Source organism: Microcaecilia unicolor, chromosome 6, assembly GCF_901765095.1.
Source record: "Microcaecilia unicolor chromosome 6, aMicUni1.1, whole genome shotgun sequence".
Lineage (NCBI taxonomy): Eukaryota > Metazoa > Chordata > Amphibia > Gymnophiona > Siphonopidae > Microcaecilia > Microcaecilia unicolor.
In genome coordinates, this window is record NC_044036.1 from 170,691,734 (window position 1) to 170,712,459 (window position 20,726).

Consider the following 20,726-nt stretch of genomic DNA (forward strand, 5'->3'; position numbering starts at 1 on the left):
GACTTCTGTTTATTGCTGGTAGAGCACCTGTGGCAAACTGCCGCTATGCACCACGTACAATTTACAGTAAGAGAGTATTTCTGAATCTGTTCTACAATACATTGAAATTGTAGAGTGTAATTATATTTCTTTGTGCGCGATATGATGACATTGCTGCAGGTGCTGTCAAACAGAATATTGACCTACAATGTTTTACTTACCTGAACATAACGGTTTGATTTCTCCAGGTAAACTGAAACTCAGGAGTATCAGCACACCTGGAGTCAGCAAAGAACTGTGAGGACAGCATTTATCAAACTCAAACAAATGAAAATGTGATTCCCTACCACAAGTAAATCAAATCCTACCAGCAGTCATATACAGACAGAAGACAGCAACAAATGCAGCATGGTTGTACAGGAGAAAACACACAGAACAATCCTTATACAATCAATATTTCACTTCATTTTTCTCTGAAATAATACCAAAATGCCTACAAAAAGAAAAGAAACAGGACGTACATCTAGTAAGGTCAACTGTAGAAACTCAAAGGGTGTGGAATAACCGATGCAAAGAGCTATAGCATAAAAATCATCCACAGGTGTGACTATGAAATCCAAAAGTAAATTGTGAAAAAGTAGGAAGAAAAAGCCTCAAAGTCACTCAAACCTTGTTAAAACACAGGGAGCAATGACGATCCAAACAGATCACTGCTTCATCATCGGCAAAAACCTTCCATTAACATACTATGCAGTGCTCAGCAAAACTCAAAAGTGCTCAAAAAAGTGTTGAATTTTCAAAATAACATCAAAGAGCCACTTATCTTAGAGCTACATAGCTTGAAGACGACATCAGTCAGGTAAGTAATGATGATGACTTGCCCCCGGGCCAACAGTGGCCAGCGTTTTGTAAGAACTGCTTCAGAGTCCAGTTGACAAGTATGTGCACTCGGCACCAGAACATCCGCTGGGTGTCCACTTAACAGCGGATGTTCTGGTGCCGAGTGGATATACTTGTCAACTGGACCCTGACGCAGTTCTTACAAAATGCTGGCCACTGTTGGCCCGGGGGCAAGTCATCATCATTACTTACCTGACTGATGTCGTCTTCAAGCTATGTAGCTCTAAGATAAGTGGCTCTTTGATGTTATTTTGAAAATTCAACACTTTTTTGAGCACTTTTGAGTTTTGCTGAGCACTGCATAGTATGTTAATGGAAGGTTTTTGCCGATGATGAAGCAGTGATCTGTTTGGATCGTCATTGCTCCCTGTGTTTTAACAAGGTTTGAGTGGCTTTGAGGCTTTTTCTTCCTACTTTTTCACAATTTACTTTTGGATTTCATAGTCACACCTGTGGATGAGTTTTGTTTTATAGCTCTCTACATCTAGTAATGTCAACATATGTAGCCTTCAAGGCCTGATATATATTTCTGGCAAAAGTAGCGAAAGAAAACTGCATTAAGACGGCAAGTCAACATGCTTGCATAATTTCAACATAGAAATTCTATCCATGAATTTAACTTCCTGCAACTTCAGAGGGAAAAATATGGAAACAGATATGTCTTCAAAAGAATGGTTGAGACTTTGTCCCCAAATGCTAAGTTACATTTTACATAAGATTTGCTTGCTTATAAACTGATTAAGAGTTTCCTAGATTCAGAATTCTTCTCATGACTCAAGATAATAATTAGAAAACAAAGTGAGTGGGAAATAGACCAGGCTCACCAGGGACAAACGAGAAGACTTCAAATGCTGGTAAAGAGTTTATCGGTGAAGACTCGACACAGCACCGTGTTTCGGCAGTCAGCGTGCTTCAGGAGTCTTTATATAAAATATGTAAAACCATCAGATGTTAAATGAACGTTGATACAAGCAGATGAAAAAGTATGGTCTTGATAAAGACCTTTATAAAAAAAACTTTATAATCTGCTGTCTCTGCTCATTTGTCCCTCATTAGCCTGGCCTATTTCCCACTCCCTTTGTTTTCCTGTTATTCTTCCATGGGATCTCAGTGTTCCTCCGCCTCTGCGGACCTCCACTGAACCTCAAGATAATAATTGACCTGAGTGTGTGTGTGGCGGTGGGGGTGGGGGTGGCATGGGGTGGGGGATGCACAGAAATATGTGATAGAAAAAACATTCAAATAAATCATGCAATATTGACCTTTGCTGACACTGAAAAACATACATACATTTTCTGTTTAAATAACACTGGTACCGTGAGCTTTTCTTTTCATTTTCAAAAAGAAAATTATAATACTGCTATAAGAGGAAAACTCTGGTACTTTAGTACTTGGCTTCCTCCTATCATCATTCAGAATTTCAATGCCTGCTGAGATCTTTCTCATTAAAGTAACAATATCCCAATATGATCTAACAGCAACGTCTGTCATTTCACTTTCCACAATGCATAGTTCTGATAGTGTAGCCCGCTAAGGATGAAAGTGTCATAAAGGGAGGAAAAAGAAATTATGACCACAATCCCAAGAGACACTGCACCTGTGAAAACAACTATGTCAAGTTATTTATTCAATTTCCTTACCACAGTTAGAAATATCAAGGAAGAGCATGTACCTAAAGAATCAGAAAATTATACTGTAATATATTGCTGTTCATAACCTGACCCACATTTGTCAGGCAACTGAAAAACAATACTTTTAGTAACTCATGCTGTTGAATTATAAGATTTATAATGCTTCCATCTATTTGCAGAAAAGAGTATCAATAATAATGCACAGTATGGTTTTATATGAACATGACATTTAAAAACTGGGAATAGGCAAAATAAGCCATAATTATAAAATAAGTTTTACAATTCCAACCCAGAATAGGTGACACCATTTTGGAAGTAGAGATGAATGAGATTAACCATGACTACATAAAATATTTCTTTGATCTTTTATATACCCTGTAAACTCAAATCAGATCTCTAGAACCAATATAAATTTTCCATTCAAAGGTGATAAATGTGCAGGAAAAAAGTTAAATAAGATAATCCAAATGGATCATCCTACTTTCTAAAAGAAAATATGTTAGTGGGAAACATTTTACAAAAGTTTGAATTCAGTTTTGTAAAATGCATTCTACTCTTCCCATTATTTATGGATCTATAGGGCTGATGTACTTAATCTATGATTCAGTTAGCAGGAATGGGCTTGGCAATGTGCAAATGTTTATAGTCCATTTAAATAATATATAAATCAAGTTCATGCAGAAGGTTTTGTGACAAGGTTTGCATGAAATCACACATTTTATCACAAGACAATACAACTATGCCTCACTGAAGAGGCGTAGTTGAGTTGGGGCAAAACTGTAAATTTGCACTATTTTCTACTAAAAATTCAGGGGTCCTTTTACTAAGGTGCGCTGAAAAATGGCCTGCGCTAGTGCAGGTGTGTGTTTTGGATGTGCACAGATCCATTTATCAGTGCGCCTATAAAAAAGACCTTTTTTGGCCAAAAATGGATGTGAGGCAAAATAAAAATTGGCGCACGTCCATTTTGGGTATGAGACCTTACTGCCACCCATTCACTTAATGGTAAAGTCTCATGCGTTAACCGGGCGGTAATCGTCAGCACGCATACAATGCAGATTACCGCCGAGTTACTGCCGTGAACCGGAAAATAAAATATATTTTTGGACGCATGTAGCAGACACACGTAAAAAATGAAATTACAGCCCAGGCCACATGGTAGCCGGGTGTTAGCTCCGAATTGACAAGCATTGGACGTACGTGGCTTTAGTAAAAGGGCCCCTTAACCATGTGAACATAGGTACGGAGCTGATTTGTACTTTGCAAAAGCTAAGGGGCCCTTTTACTAAGCCACACAGACGCCTCCACACGTCCAATGTGCGTCTTCGGAACTACTGCCCGGCTACCGTATGGCCCAGGCGGTAATTTTATTTTTTATGCGCGTCCAAAAATATATTTTATTTTCAGGCGCACAGCGGTGACCGGGCGGTAATTGGCATTGTACATGCACTGACGATTACTGCCCGGTTAACGCGTGAGACCTTACTGCTAAGTGAATGGGTGGCGGTAAGGTTTCAGACCCAAAACGGACACAAGCCAATTTTTATTTTGCTGCACATCCATTTTCGTCCAAAAAAAAAAAAGCCTTTTTAAAAGGTATGCTGAAAAATGGATTACGCATCCAAAACACACGCCTACACTGGCGCAGGCCATTTTTCAGCGAACCTTAGTAAAAAGACCCCAGAATAACACATGAAAAATACCCAAATAAGGCTAGATTCTATAAATGGCACCCAAAAATTGGTGCCAAGAAAACATGCTTAAGCGGTATTTTTTTTTTGTTACATTTGTAACCCGTGCTTTCCCACTCATGGCAGGCTCAATGTGGCAATGGAGGGTTAAGTGATTTGCCCAGAGTCATAAGGAGCTGCCTTGTGCCTGAAGTGGGAATCAAACTCAGTTCCTCAGTACCCCAGCACCAAAGTCCACCACCCTAACCACTAGGCCACTCCTCCATGTTATGCCTAAGGTTTGGTGCGTTTTATAGAATTAATGCTTAAATGGAGAGGTTGTGCGTAAATTTAGATGCTACCCATTTGCACCAATGAGAATGAGTGTAGTTTAAGTGGACAGGCAAGGCCTCAGCCTGCTTATACCATGCTTGGCATCCCAGCTGCTGATATTCAGTGGCATTTAACCAGGCAGTGCCATTGAACATGTGTGTACTAGGACTATACACTCCAAAGTGTGATTATTAATTCACTTGCAAATTAGGAAAAGTGACTGCTATGTAGGAAGACGAACTACTAAGCAATTATGTGCTCTGCATTTGATTTACTAAAGTGTGCTACTGCATTAGCTCACATTAACACCATCAATGCATATTATTAAAATAGGTCGCAAGGTATAAAATAAGACCCATGGTAACTAACTGACATAAATGTGCACCAGTATTTACTAAGAAAATAGCACACTTTTAGCAAATCTAGCCCTCTGTTTATATAATGCAAGGAACTCTATATTTTTAGTAAGTTCTCTATAGACTGAGATAACATTAATAGATAATACTTTGCCTCTATTAGTCTAAGGCAGGGGTGGGCAACCATGGTCCTCGAGGGCCACAACCCAGTCAGGTTTTTAAGATTCCCACATAGAGCACACAAGAGATCTATTTGCATGCACTGCCGCCATTGTTCTTGAACACTGCATCAATGATTTTACGGTGAGAATACTAAAAGGAAATTTGAAGACAATCCAGGAACGTAAGACCTTTGAAGTCAAAATGATGAAATATTTGGGCACTCATCAGACAGAACGTAATAAAGATCTGGTTTTCTATCCCATTATAAATCATAAAATTCTACTGCTTTGTCACCCTCTTATCATGATCTCTCCCTGTTTCTCACCTAACCCACCCCACCCTCTTCCTGTGAGACTGTAATTGAAATGCTTTTGTGTTTCACTTGGTACCTGGTCAAAATAGCCCCAGCAAAATGGCCCTGACAAAACAGCTTCAAATAAAAAAAGCTCCCGACAAACTAGAACAGCCACTGTCAAAACAGCCTGCCCACAACATAACCCTTCACAAATTAGCCCCCCCCCCACCCCCGACAAAAGGGCCCGATCAGGTTGCCCAGAATATGGGACTGCATTTTTTTTCCTAATAATAGTTTATTTAAATAGCAGAACAGATCATGAACACCAGTTTGTAGCTATAGAATTTTGTTTATTTATATATGCTTTATGCAATTCAGTGCTAGTAGGAGTCTTTATCAGTGACGATTTCAGTTGTAGTTTATTATATTTTTTGTGATGTGTTATTTTTTCTTAGGGGGCTGTTATGTTAAGGGGGCTATTTTGTGTAGGGGCTATTTTGTAAAGGGTTGATTTGTGGGAGAGGCCATTTTGTCAAAGGCTATTTTGTTAGGGTGTGAAATGTCAAGGGTGATTTTGTTACAATGCTGTTTTTGTCAGGACTTTTTTGTTGGGGCTATTTTGTCAGGACTATTATGACTGGGTGTCATTTCACTTATATATTCTGATATTTGGCAGCATTTGATTATTTCTGATCTGACGAAGAAGGGTTACCTTCAAAGGCTAATCGTCCAATAAAAAAAAAGGTATCATCTCATTTTCTTCTCTATGTGTTCTTCTATTTCGATGTATTACCTTTAAAAGTGGACTAACATGACCTATCACATCACTTTATTCAGGCGACAGTTGAAAAGCATTACATTAAGATTCCTAATTTGAGAGAAAAATGTATTTTTCAGTGGTTGACAATGTAAATGATATAGCTGTTTAATTATCAATTAATTTGTACTGTTATCAGCCTTGTTCTTATGTTTCTCACTGTTAAGAATTACAACATTGAGAGTTCATTGTGATGGGAAAGAAAACATCTTCAACTACTTCCACTGGTTTTTCATGCAAAAAAAAAAAATTGCAGGACTGAAACATGCAAGTTGATATCAAAAATAGGCCCACTAATAATGCTTCATTTCAAGGGCATTTTTTGTTTGTGCAAAATTCTGGCAAATTCTATTTTTCACCTATCATTTATAATAGTTTTTATTTTGGGGGGAAAAAGCCTCTGAATGAGACGTTTATTGTATACTCATTCTGAACCTACAAAATTTAAGGATTCTACTTCTAACTAAACTTATCAGATTCTTACAAAAAAAAAGTCCAAGGGTTTGTAATTATACCTAGGAATAATTGATAATACTCTTGCATGAGGTATTTAATAGGGTCTTGGATATCCAGATGGATTTACAGGGAAGCCCCAGAGGATCTGTCACATTTCAGAGGGAGCATTTTGTCGTTACTGCCTTTAACATACCTGCGTTTGGATTCTATTAAGCCCTCGGAACCAAAGAATCTGTCCACGTCGAAGTTCTCGCTCTGCATGGTCAATCTCTTCAACATCCTCGTTCAGTTCTTCCTCAGGGATCTCTTCCTTCTGGGTGAGGTGCCCTGCTCCCTTTAAAAACTTTAGCCTGCTTGTTGGGATGGTTGAAATAACCTGTAAAATGCATTGTATAGGACAGAATGAAATCTGAGCATTTATTATTAACATTTGTATAGCGCTACCAGACGCACGCAGTGCTGAACACATGACATACAGAGAGACAGTTCCTGCTCAATAGAGCTTACAATCTAAAAATACATACAGACAAGACAATTAAGGGCGAGGGAAGTACTGAGTGAGAAGGAACAAGGGGAGGCAATTGAGTAGTAGCTAGGAGTCAAAAGCAGTGGTGAAAAGGTGGGATATCAGCATAGATTTGAAAACAGGTAGAGATGGAGCTAGACGTACAGGCTCAGGAAGTCTATTCCAGGCATAAGGTGCCGCGAGAGAAAAGGAACGAAGCCTGGAGTTAGCAGTGGAGGAGAAGGGGGACAACAAGAGAGATTTGTCCAGTGAGCAGAGATCATGGGGAGAAATGTAGGGAGAGATGAGAGTGGAGAGGTAATGGGGAGCTGTAGAATGGATGCATTTAGTTCAATTTACCTTTGAAACGTGTTGCCATCTATTCTATTCTAGATTGCAATGCAGTTGCATCCGACTGAATATTAAGACTAATTTATAGATCTCATTTTGAAAACATTAAGGGGCCCCTTTACTAAGGTATGTAGGTGCCTAAGTGCATACGACATGCGTCAAATTAGAACTACCTCCTGACTACCGCGTGCACTAGGTAGTAATTCTAATTTTGACGTGTGTCCAAAACACGCGGCAGAACATAATTTCTATTTTCTACCGCGTGGCGCTAACCGGGCAGTAATCTGCAGTGAATGCATGCTGATGATTACCGCCCGATTAACACATGAGACCTTACTGCTAAGTCAATGGGTGTCAGTAAGATCTCAGGCCCAAAATGGATGCACACAGATTTTTATTTTTGACCAAAAAACAGGGCCTTTTTTGCAGGTGTATTGAAAAATGGACCTGCGCGGATCCTATACATGTGCCTACACCAGCGCATTTTTCGGGGTGACTTAGGAAAGGGGCCCCTAAAACTGGCTGATTACCATTGGCAACAGGTTACGTTTTGATGAATTGAACTTTGATATTCTCTGGAAAATAGTCATCAACCAGAACCGTGGGTCATACAACAAAAACATTGACGTGAGTAAGGAAGGAACTACTAATAATTTCACTGTTTATGCTGAGGATTGAATTGCAGCATCTGCTATAGCTTCTAATGAATTTTGCATTATTTTAGAAATCTAAATCTATGTCACTGTTGCCGCTGCTGGGGGAGTGGGGTGGGGGGTGGGGGGGTAAGACCTGAGAGGAAATGTATGGCCTAGGAGTGCCGTGAAAAGATTACTCAAACACTAAGGGTACCATGAATCAAGGAAGTTTGGAAACAGCTGCTCTAGAACTATTAGTTGCTTCCCCAAATTCTACATATGGCACCTTAGCATGTGCACACTAATCTGGCCGTATGGCCAAATTATGCGCACAACTTAATTGATTAACGAGCCCAGCTGCGCCGATAATTGGTACTTAACCAATTAAGGCACTAATTGGCTTTAAGTAGAATGTACACGCACAACCTTCTAGGCGCATTCTACAATGTGGTGTGCACAAATTCTAATGTGCACAGTTGAAAAGGAGATGTTGCCATGGACAAGGAATGAACGGGTTGTGGGCATTTCAAAAACTTATGTGCACTATTATGGAATACACCCGATCTGTGCCTAATTTAGGCGCAGGTATTTAGGCCTGGTTTTAGGTGGCCTAAATGGGTGCACCTAAATTTTAAGTTCAAGAATGGCACGTGAGTATATTCTATAAACTATGCTCAATTTTGGGCATAGTTTATAGAATTACACTAAATGCGTGGTTTTTCGGCACCGATTTTTAAGGCATCATTTATAGAATGGCTCTTTGTCTCTTCCCTCCCTCCCTTTCTGCATTTCCCTCCTCCCATTAATCCCTGTCTGCCCTCTATATAGTGTTTCAGATTCCTTTAACTTTCAGATTAGCATTAAATGGTATCTCATTATGAGGTCCTTTTACAAAGGCGTGCTGAAAAATGGCTTGCAGTAGTGTAGGCGCAGGTTTTGGGCATGCGCTGATCCATTTTTTAGCATGCCTGTAAAAAAGGCCTTTTTTGGCCAAAAATGGACGTGCAGCAAAATCAAAATGTCGTGCACCCATTTTAGGTCTGAGACCTTACCGCCAGCCATTGACCTAGAGGTAAAGAATCCAGGGGGTAATGACCTACGATTATCCGTTATGAACGCCAGAAAATAAAAAAAATATTTTTCAGACGTGTATAGCGGACGCACGCCAAAATTGAAATTACCACAAGGGCCATGCAGTAACTGGGCGGTAGCTTTAATTTGGCACACGTTCAGTGTGCGTAGGCGCTTAAGCGGCTTAGTAAAAGGGCCCTTATGTGTTTGCCTAATCTTTTCTTTTTTTGGAGCTTTTGATCAGATAAGAGATTCTCTTTTTTTTAATTTAGACCCTACGATACTGTTCTATTGATTTATATCATTAAGGGGTAACTTTAAAGTTTGTAATATTCATTAAAAAAGGGGCAGTTTAGAAAAGAAAAGGACATGTATGTTTTCCCTTCTACAATTATACAGTGGCAACTGGCATAAAAATACGAATAATACCATTGAAAGTTTTTACTACCTGGATACAGTCAGGGTAAATATTGGCATTTCACCAAAGTCTAGAGATAGCTGGTGATATACAGATGGTATAGCAGCAGTGCTGATAGCTGCATTGAATATATATATATATACAGTGGGGGAAATAAGTATTTGATCCCTTGCTGATTTTGTAAGTTTGCCCACTGACAAAGACATGAGCAGCCCATAATTGAAGGGTAGGTTATTGGTAACAGTGAGAGATAGCACATCACAAATTAAATCCGGAAAATCACATTGTGGAAAGTATATGAATTTATTTGCATTCTGCAGAGGGAAATAAGTATTTGATCCCCCACCAACCAGTAAGAGATCTGGCCCCTACAGACCAGGTAGATGCTCCAAATCAACTCGTTACCTGCATGACAGACAGCTGTCGGCAATGGTCACCTGTATGAAAGACACCTGTCCACAGACTCAGTGAATCAGTCAGACTCTAACCTCTACAAAATGGCCAAGAGCAAGGAGCTGTCTAAGGATGTCAGGGACAAGATCATACACCTGCACAAGGCTGGAATGGGCTACAAAACCATCAGTAAGACGCTGGGCGAGAAGGAGACAACTGTTGGTGCCATAGTAAGAAAATGGAAGAAGTACAAAATGACTGTCAATCGACAAAGATCTGGGGCTCCACGCAAAATCTCACCTCGTGGGGTATCCTTGATCATGAGGAAGGTTAGAAATCAGCCTACAACTACAAGGGGGGAACTTGTCAATGATCTCAAGGCAGCTGGGACCACTGTCACCACGAAAACCATTGGTAACACATTACGACATAACGGATTGCAATCCTGCAGTGCCCGCAAGGTCCCCCTGCTCCGGAAGGCACATGTGACGGCCCGTCTGAAGTTTGCCAGTGAACACCTGGATGATGCCGAGAGTGATTGGGAGAAGGTGCTCTGGTCAGATGAGACAAAAATTGAGCTCTTTGGCATGAACTCAACTCGCCGTGTTTGGAGGAAGAGAAATGCTGCCTATGACCCAAAGAACACCGTCCCCACTGTCAAGCATGGAGGTGGAAATGTTATGTTTTGGGGGTGTTTCTCTGCTAAGGGCACAGGACTACTTCACCGCATCAATGGGAGAATGGATGGGGCCATGTACCGTACAATTCTGAGTGACAACCTCCTTCCCTCCGCCAGGGCCTTAAAAATGGGTCGTGGCTGGGTCTTCCAGCACGACAATGACCCAAAACATACAGCCAAGGCAACAAAGGAGTGGCTCAGGAAGAAGCACATTAGGGTCATGGAGTGGCCTAGCCAGTCACCAGACCTTAATCCCATTGAAAACTTATGGAGGGAGCTGAAGCTGCGAGTTGCCAAGCGACAGCCCAGAACTCTTAATGATTTAGAGATGATCTGCAAAGAGGAGTGGACCAAAATTCCTCCTGACATGTGTGCAAACCTCATCATCAACTACAGAAGACGTCTGACCGCTGTGCTTGCCAACAAGGGTTTTGCCACCAAGTATTAGGTCTTGTTTGCCAGAGGGATTAAATACTTATTTCCCTCTGCAGAATGCAAATAAATTCATATACTTTCCACAATGTGATTTTCCGGATTTAATTTGTGATGTGCTATCTCTCACTGTTACCAATAACCTACCCTTCAATTATGGGCTGCTCATGTCTTTGTCAGTGGGCAAACTTACAAAATCAGCAAGGGATCAAATACTTATTTCCCCCACTGTATATATATATATATATATATATATATATATATATACAGTATGTTTTTTCTAGCAAAATGCCTGGCCGCCCTTCAGGGGTGGGGTGATCACTGAAGGACCCACCCCACAATAGCCAGGCCCCCTGCAACCAGTCACAGAAACTAGGACAAGGCAGAATTGGTTTGTAGAGCCTGAGCTCTTTCATTAAAACTTGAGGTCCATGGGTCAATTTTAGCAGACAATGGAAAATGTGCCGTACTCAGTACCCCCTCAAAAAAAGTCCTGTATATATAAAATATTTAAATACTGCAGTCAGCATTAAAAAAAAGTTGTATGGTATTAACCTAAATATGGATACTTTGACCCATGTCTGGGGTAAAATTACTTCTTTCATAGACAAACAAGTTTGTTGAGCCCCCTACACCACCCCCTTGAAATACCCTTCCTCCATCCCTTCAATATGTTCCCTCAATATGCTAGAGGTCACAGCAGCTATTTTGATGGAAGACCTGCAAGGGGCAGGAGCCAGTGGGGATCACTCCTACCCCAGTGACCCCTGGACCACCACTGATTCGAAAGGTAGAACTGGGGAGGCCTATGGAAGGTGGGGGCCATGTTGGGAGCAACACAACTGTTGGAGAGGAGGGGGAATCACTTCCGGGAGGTGGGATAGGGAATTAGATGAGGAGGGCTTTTATTCATCATGAGGGGGATGGGGATCAGATTGGGGATCTTTTGTCTTCAAGAGGAAAGAGTGGGGATCAGAAGAGGGGAAAGGGTTATGTTGCCCTTCAGGAGGGGCTGGAAGGAGGGGGATCAGGTGGTGTTCCAATGCTCTTTATGGGGGGTCAGGAGGGTTGGAATGGGAAGAGGGATATAGAGATTACAATTCAGAGATTGGAGGATGCAGAAAGGGGAGAAATCTAATTGGTGACCCAGAACTTCTGTGGATGCTGACTGATAATCAGCTCTGGCACCAATATAGCTAAAGAGCGAAAGTTAGGGCGGCTTTTTAAGCAGTCCTAGGTTGCCACTTAGTTATACAGACATCAGCACTACATATGGCCCATCCCCAACCCTGGACCGCCAAGGCTCTGCCTGGACTTGGCATCAGCAGCTCCAGGAATATTCAGTAGCACTACCACTTAAGTGCCGATGAATATCTGTATTTAGCCCACAGACTATGACTTCAGCAAATGAGACTTGAATAACAAGTTATATTTGAGACAATAATGCTGTAAGGTGTCCAGGGTTTTCAGTCAAAATTGTATGTTGGGTGCATGGGAAAAAGTGACCTGTGTGACAAATAACTGATCGGAGCAGACAGAGGCTTATTGATATTCATGTGAAAGCAGTTTAAAGAGTGAATCCTTGAGTGAGAAAGTGGATTTGTGCATAATGCATGATTTGCCAGGTTATGCTGTCTGTGAAAAAAAAATGCAACATTTTTGGCCAGCCTGATTATAACATCTTCACTATTATTATTATTATTATTATTATTATTATTATTATTATTATCATCATCATCATCTAATGTGCATATGAGAAAAACCAATAAAACTGCAAGAAAATTTAAGAGATAACAATCCTGCTTATTTTCGAAGGAGATTGCCGGCCATCCTCCGACACAAATCGGGAGATGACCGGCCATCTCCTGAACCCGGCCAAATCAGTATAATCGAAAGCCAATTTTGGCCATGTTCAACTGCTTTCTGCCGCGGAGCCAGCCAAACTTCAAGGGGGCATTTCGGCAGGATACAGAAGGCGGGACGGGGGCGTGGCTACAAGATGGCTGGCTTCACCTGATAATGGAAAAATCAAAGCCGGCCCTGATGAGCATTTCGCCGGCTTCACTTGGTCCCTTTTTCTTCAGGACCAAGCTTCAAAATGGTGCACCAACTGACCAGATGACCACTGGAGGGAATCGGGGATCACCTCCCCTTACTCCCCCAGTGATCACCAACCCCTTCCCACCCAAAAAAAAACAAATTTTGCCAGCCTCTATGCCAGCCTCAAATGTCATACCCAGCTCCCTGACAGCATTATGCAGGTCCCTAGAGCAGTATTTAGTGGGTGCAGTGCACTTCAGGCAGGTGGACCCAGGCCCACCACCCTGTTACACTTGTGGTGGTAAATGTTGAGCCCTCCAAACTCCCCCAAAACCCACTGTACCCACATGTAGGTGCCCCCCTTTATCCCTAAGGGCTGTGGTAGTGGTGTACAGTTGTGGGAAGTGGGTTTTGGGGGGGATTTGGGGGGCTCAGCATACAAGGTAAGGGAGCTATGCACCTGGGAGCAATTTTTTAAGTCCACTGCAGTGCCTCCTAGGGTGCCCAGTTGATGTCCTGGCATGTCAGGGGGACCAGTGCACTACAAATGCTGGCTCCTCCCATGACCGAAGGGCTTGCATTTGGCCTGGTTTGAGATGGCCGGGCTCGGTTTCCATTATGGCCGAAAACCGAAGCCGGCCATCTCTACATCCAGCGATATCTAAATCCTGCGATCTCAACATTTGGCCTAAATGTTGAGATTTGGCCGGCCCCGACTGTATTATTGAAAGAAAAGATGGCCGGCCATCTTTTTCAATAATACGGTTGGCTACGCCCCTTTACGGAGCTGGCCCCGGAGATGGCCGGCCCCGTTCGATTATGACCCTTAATGTGTCCTTTTGCCAAACCAATCTGCTAATGTTTCCTGAAGCCCCTATTCAATTCTGAGAATTCTACCAACGTAAGAAACAGGAGAATGAATCTTCTTCAGATCATCTGTTAAAGCTTTTTAAATCACTAGTTGATCCTTACCTGGCCCCATACAAGTTCTCCTAATCCTATAAATATACACCACATCCATTGATCGAGTTGAAGTGGAGAACAGCTAAAAGGCTTTCCACCAAACTGTACAATTATTATCTGAAGAAACAAAAATAAAGAAAACATATTGAATATATTCTTAACAATTTTTAAGAAAATATTTCTCTGTGACATCATTCTGGTGGTCATTCATTACACCTAGTGGCAAAGCCAAAAGCAAAAAATGAACCCAACAACAAACAATATTCATAAGAATTTAGAAGAGAACTTTTAAAATACCAATTAGTAAAAAGGCTGCCTGAAAAATGTTCATCCTTAAATTGGATAAAACAGAGGCGCAGGCAGACCTTGATTTGGAAGGGGGCATGAGCCCACAGTGGGGGGGGGGGGGAACATTTTGCCCCACATCCCCACCGTTCTCGACCCCTGCCGTGACCCCACATACCTAGGCTGGCAGGGATCCACAAGCTCTGCCAGCAGAAGCTTTCCTGCAGCGATATTCGCCACTGCGCTGTCTGCCCAGCTTTCCTACTCCGGTGCGCATACTCAATTTCACTAAAAGTGAGCAGGTGCCTGGGGAAGGGGGAAAGCAGGACAGGCAGTGTGTCAGCAAATATCGCCACAGGAAAGCTTCTGCTGGCAGGGCTTGGGGACCCCCACCAGACAAACCAGCAGATCTTGTGGGGCCATGGACCCAAATTGGGGGGACCCAGGCCCCCAAGGCTCCCTTGTGGCATAGCCACAGGGTTAAAAGTATACACTGGATATAATAGTTTGCATACTTTTGTTGAGCTCTATTCTATAAACAGCGCTCTGAGGTGGACGTCATTTATAGACTAGTATGTAGCGCCAGGATCCGCGTCCAAAGTTGGGTGCGAGGATTTACACCAGCTGAAACCTGGTGTAAATCCTTACATGTAAATTAGGCGTGGATCCCCCAAATTCTATAACAGTGCACATATCTTTACTGAATGCCCCTGAACCACCCATGCCCCTCCCATAGCCACATCCCCTTTTCAACTGCGCACTAAGAGGCTGATGCTCAGAAGTAAACGCAGGTGCTAGAGGTCATTAGTGCTGGACTAGTGCCCCGCGTTCACCAGTGCCCAATGCTCAAAAGGCTCTACCATGAGAAACAAAGAGATCACCGGACAACAATGCTAACTGCATGCAAATGTAGGCAAATGAGGCCATTTCCTACTCCCCCCTCCCCCCACCCAAATGCTCAGACAACAGTGCAGTCAACCCAATGCCAGCTCGGAGTAGGCGTTATGGTGGTTGAAAAGGGATTTCTCATGGGCACCCAGCTCTGGAGAGGGGGCTCAGGATTGCGAGTGCACATGTCAGGAAGCTGCCATGTGGAAAGCCTGAAGCCCCACTTTTCTATTTTATCACAGGTGTTGTTCTCCTCAGAAGTTGAGAGAGTTGTTTTTTTTTTAATGAAACTCTGTGGTGCAGAGCTGGAATAAGCAGGCCTGCATGTTGGTGCACCAGTGGGAGAAACTTTACCTTTTCTCTCACTAACCCCACATGGTACCCAAAGTGGAGTGGTGGCCTCCCCCCCTGCTCTGGAGCCGCTGCCTCAACCTGTGGAAAAGTCTCAGGCAGTGATAGAGAAGATAAAACAACAAGGCAGACCTTGTAAAAAATGCATTTTTTTATGAGAGACTAATCCCAGAATCTAGCTTGATAGGTTTTAACAGTTATACCAGCCAAGCTATTTTTGGAATTTTATATCAGTTGGTAACCCACTGCCCCTGAGGCAGCCATTTTATACTGGCGAAACATGGCCATGTTGGGCATTTTATGTTAAATTTCTGGGAGCGTTTAATCTATTAATAAAAACTGTGTTTTTTTTATAAGATCTGCCTTGTTGTTTTTATCTTCCATATTGGATTTGGCGGACCACCTGCCTTGCTGCTTTTTGGCAGGCAATGATAGGAAACCAGCAACTCTTCCTCTTCCTTCCCTCTTCCCCCCTCTGATTTTTCAGTTTCACTGGGCATGTGCACAAGAGCTGTGCTTAACGCACAACCCTTGAGCATATGAGCCAGGCATAATCCTCCCGCTGACCTCCCTAATACTCAACGCTAACAGTGCACCTATATTTGCATACCCTTAGAGTTGAGCATTAGGGAGTTGTATTGATGTGCTACCCCAGCACTGTTCTGTACAGTGCCGGAGTTTTGAGCATCGGGTCCTTAAAGATTTATGCGTCTATCAAGATGTGCACATAAATCCAAATTGCTGCCAATTAGTGCCAATAGTTGATTGTTAGCACCAGTGGCGTAGCTACGTGGGGCCACGGGGGCCTGGGCCCCCGTAGATTTGGCCCTGGACCCCCCTGCCGATGACCTTCTCGACCCCCCCTCCCGCCACCAACCCTCCCCCGCCGTTGCCGTGGGCTACCTTTGCTGGCGGGGGACCCAAATCCCCGCCAGCCGAGGAGGTCCTCTTCTTCCCGCGAAGGCTTCATTCTGTTTCTGACGTCCTGCACCTTGTACTCACAGAAACAGAACAAAGCCTTGCACATCAGCCAGTAGTCAGACTCAAAGAAACAGAATGAAGCCTTGCAGATCAGCCAGCACGTCAGACTCACAGAAACAGAACGAAGCCTTGCAGATCAGCCAGCAATGCTTCTGTGAGTCTGACGTCCTGCACGTACAACGTGCAGGATGTCAGAAACAGAACAAAGCCTTCACGGGAAGAAGAGGACCTCTTCAGCTGGTGGGGATTGGGGTCCCCCACCAGCAAAGGTAGGCGACGGCGGGGGAGGGTTGGCGGCAGGAGGGGGGGTCGAGAGTGTCGTCAGCAGGGGTCATCAAAGTTCGTGGCAGCGGCGGCGGCAGTGGTGGTGGGGGGTCGGCGGTGGCGGGGGGTAGGCTAAAATGTGCCCCCTCACCTCGAGCTCTGGACCCCCTCCCGCCAAAGTTAGCACCCAATTATAGGTACTAATTGCCTCATTACTCAATGAAATTGTGCGTGCAAATTGGGTGTGCACCCAAACTTGCACACACAACTTTGAGCGCCATATACAGAATCCAGGGGAGCAGGTCTAAAATGTCTTTTCTGTATCCCGCACAAATATTGCTTACAGGTACAAAGTCCACATGTTGAACTGTACCCATGACACACCCTTTGAGTACACACACCCATGCTCTCCATAGGACTCTTAGAAAACAGGGTATTAAAGCCTAATTTATTGGAAGTGCTTGTAGTTGCCTGTAGTAATCTCCCAAACAACACACCTTTAGTACATAGACACCAATATCCATTTTGATTTACCTGTGGTATCTCAGTAGCACACATCGCTGACTCCTGTGGTAAAGGAATAACACTGTTTGTGAGCCACCTCACAAGCAGAGTTATTCCACTGGCCCAGGAACATCAGGCTGCCAAGCAATGGTCCAATGCTTCCAGGCCACATGTTAATAGGACCAGAACATTAAAGTTATATTGGTGGCCAGAGTAGGGTTACCATGCAGGCATATTTTCAAAGCACTTTGGGAGGCTAAGTTCCAAATGTTTCTATGGAACTTTGGGAGGCTAAGTGCTTTGAAAATGAGCTTGCATATGTCCTCTTTTAAGAGGACATGTCCTCTTTTTGGATATCTTCAGATATGTCCTCCAGGATTTTTAATATTTAGGGAAATGTCCTCTTTTTCTTTTATGTGCCTATGACCTACTCACTTAATGAGACCATTTCTGGCTTATTAGTCAGTCTGGAAACATGAGGGTGCTAAAGAGAGAGAAAGGAGTGGCTGAACCCTGCTGGTTGAATCTGTCAAAGGAATTTTGTTCCTGAGGCCCCGACAGCAGAAGAGGTCTTCCTCCAGTGCTGCTCTTTCTTCTGCCACATTGCCTGTCCCTGCAGCTGCTTTTTCTCTCAAGTCGCACATGCGCGGCCTGAGGGGAAAAGCAGCTACTTGGGAGGCAATGTGGCAGAGGAAAGAGCAGCGCTGGAGCAGTGGCATAGCCAAGGGTGGGCCTGGGTGGGCACAGGTCCACCCACTTTGGGCTCAGGCCCACCCAGTAGCAGCATACAAATGATGTGGCTGGCAGGGATCCCCAAGCCCCACCAGCTGAAAACTTCCAACAACTGTCCCTCCTGCATATTTTGTAAATAGCAGATTTTTGCCTGCAATGAGCAGTGACTGATACATACTGCTCGCACCGGCCCCACAGCCTTGCCTCTGATGTATTTCTGCCTAGGTGGAAACAGGAAGTTGCATCAGAGGGAAGGCCGTGGGGCCAACATGAGCAGTGTGTGTATTAGTTGTTGCTTGCTGCCGGTGAAAATCTGCTATTTAAAAGATATGCGGGGGAGGGGGGATGTTTGAGAGACTCTGAGGCATATTTTCAAAGCACTTTGGGAGGCTAAGTTCCATATGTTTCTATGGAACTTTGGGAGGCTAAGTGCTTTGAAAATAAGCCTCCATATGACATGCAGGCGAGAGAGGGAGAGACTAATAGAGGCTTATTTTCAAAGCACTTAGCCTCCCAAAGTTCCATAGAAACCTATGGAACTTAGCCTCCCAAAGTGCTTTGAAAATATGCCTCTTCAAATCACTTGTGGGACAAGGCACAGTGCCCACCTATCTTGGGCCCAGGCCCACTCAAAATTGGGTGTCTGGCTATGCCCCTGTGCTGGAGGAAGACCTCCTGCTGGTGGGGCCTGGGGGGGGACCCCGTCAACCAAACCAGAGGTTCTGCTGTGTCTTCTCCTCTGGGTCCTCCCCAGCCTCCAAGGGGGGCCCAGCGCTGAAGTTTTCTCTCTGCTGCTCATGTCAGGAAGCGGTCACCCGGGTGCCATCAGGAGCAGGAGAGAGAGAGAGACCTCAGTGCCTGGTCTCCCACCCCGCCCCCCCTCTCAGCAGCCCTGGAGATACTAGCTGTTGGTCAGTATAAGGGTCAAGGCATGTTTCCATCATACTTTCTATTTCTTGTCTGAATAATTACCTGTATACCAAATGTGCCTAGAACAATAGAACAAAATATAGGGTTCCTAAAGATGCCATCAAAAACATTTCTCTCTCCATGGATCTTGCGAGCATTGATTTCATTGAATAGCTGCATCATGACGAAGGTATTAAAAATGATGGTGTAATGTTCGGAGGGAGGAGAGTGGAGCGGTGCATTCCTGCCACTGTCGATCGTAAACATTTTTTCACCTTAAAAAAAAAGAGTGGAAGAAAAAGCGTTTGCAGTTAGAAACATTCCTAGATTGAAACTGTTCATTTGCTGAACTCAAGGAGCAACATGGTCTGACCTGTTATTAGTGTTACCAATGATATATGCCGATCTACAAAGTCTGTAGATTTCTTTAAGAACAGACGAATGAATTGCAAAGACCTTAACTCAGGAGTTCACACAAGATATTTGGAATCCCATCTTGAGTGACGTAAAGTATAAGCATGGCAGATTATATGGAAGTGTAGGGGTGTGCACAGCCTAAAAAAATATGTTCAGTTGGCGGGGTAGTTACTAACATGCGGCAAGGGAATAATGCTCGATTTTGTTCCCCTTAGACATTGTTCAATGGCACAATTATGCATTATTTTACTTTAATCAATGTTAATGTAAATCACTGCGGGCTATATAATAATGAGATACAAAGCATGCAAATGCAGGAAATGCACCTAATTATCATGCAAATTGAATAACACAGCATGTTTTCAACTTCACATACTGCACTATCTGTGGAAAAATAATGCCAGTTCAAACCTGGCATTATTCATTCTTCCTCGAGAACATTTGGCTACTAACACGCAGCCTGATATTTCTGGGCTCCATTTTAAACGGCCCAACGCTACACAAATAGAACACTACTTCCCACTCTACCTGAAGACTCCCAAAACCCCATAGGCACCTCTTAGCCTCCCCCAAAAGATCCCCTAGCCTCCTGCCCTCAGGATGTGCTTTTGTACATCCATGCTGGTCTAAAGGGCTTGAGGCAGAATTATTCCCTGTCACTCCTGTTGTCATACTGGGTCAGACCGAAAGTATATCAAGCCCAGTACCCTGTTTCGAATGGTGGCCAATCCAGGTCACAAGTACCTGGCAAGATCCCAAAACAGTAAAAACAGATTTATGCTGCTTATCTCAGGAATATGTAGTGGATTTTCTCAAGTCCATCTTCATAATAGCTTATAGACTTTTCTTGTAGAAACCTGTCCAAACCTTTTTTAAACCCTGCTAAGATAAGAGTAACAAACAATCTTGGGATTTATGAAAACACGCTTTCTCTTTTTTTACAACTACCACTCAAGGGGAGAAAATGGTGCCTATATAAATATCCACTGCTGACATATCTGTAGCTCCAGTGAGGAGTGGCATAGAGGGGCATTTTAGAAAGACATGTCTAAGTTGGGATTTGGACGTCTTTGTAAAATGTCCAAATCCAGAGGCGGGGAAAAGCGTATTTTTGAAAAAAGATGGACATCCATCTTTTGTTTCGAAAATACCAAGGACGTCCTTAGATTTGGACATCTTTGAGTTTCGAAGATTTTCGAAAAGAAAGACATCCAAGTCAAAAATGGTCAAATGCAAGCCATTTGGACGTGGGAGGAGCCAGCATTTATACTGCACTGGTCCCCCTGAAATGCCAGGACACCAGCCGGGC

The 20,726-nt window shown here is 43.3% G+C and overlaps 1 protein-coding gene across 5 annotated transcripts in view; it reads right to left on the minus strand.

Moving 5' to 3' along the window:
* The window catches only part of ATP2B2 (ATPase plasma membrane Ca2+ transporting 2), a 969,683-nt gene that overhangs the window by 24,734 nt on the left and 924,223 nt on the right, over positions 1-20,726 (minus strand). For all 5 annotated transcript variants that reach the window (XM_030205270.1, XM_030205268.1, XM_030205272.1 and 2 more), the window contains 3 exons: positions 19,064-19,275; positions 14,096-14,203; positions 6,793-6,975 (listed from right to left, as the gene is read on the minus strand). In XM_030205270.1, the coding sequence (XP_030061130.1) occupies positions 6,793-6,975; positions 14,096-14,203; positions 19,064-19,275 (503 nt within the window). The remainder of the gene's footprint in view (positions 1-6,792; positions 6,976-14,095; positions 14,204-19,063; positions 19,276-20,726) is intronic.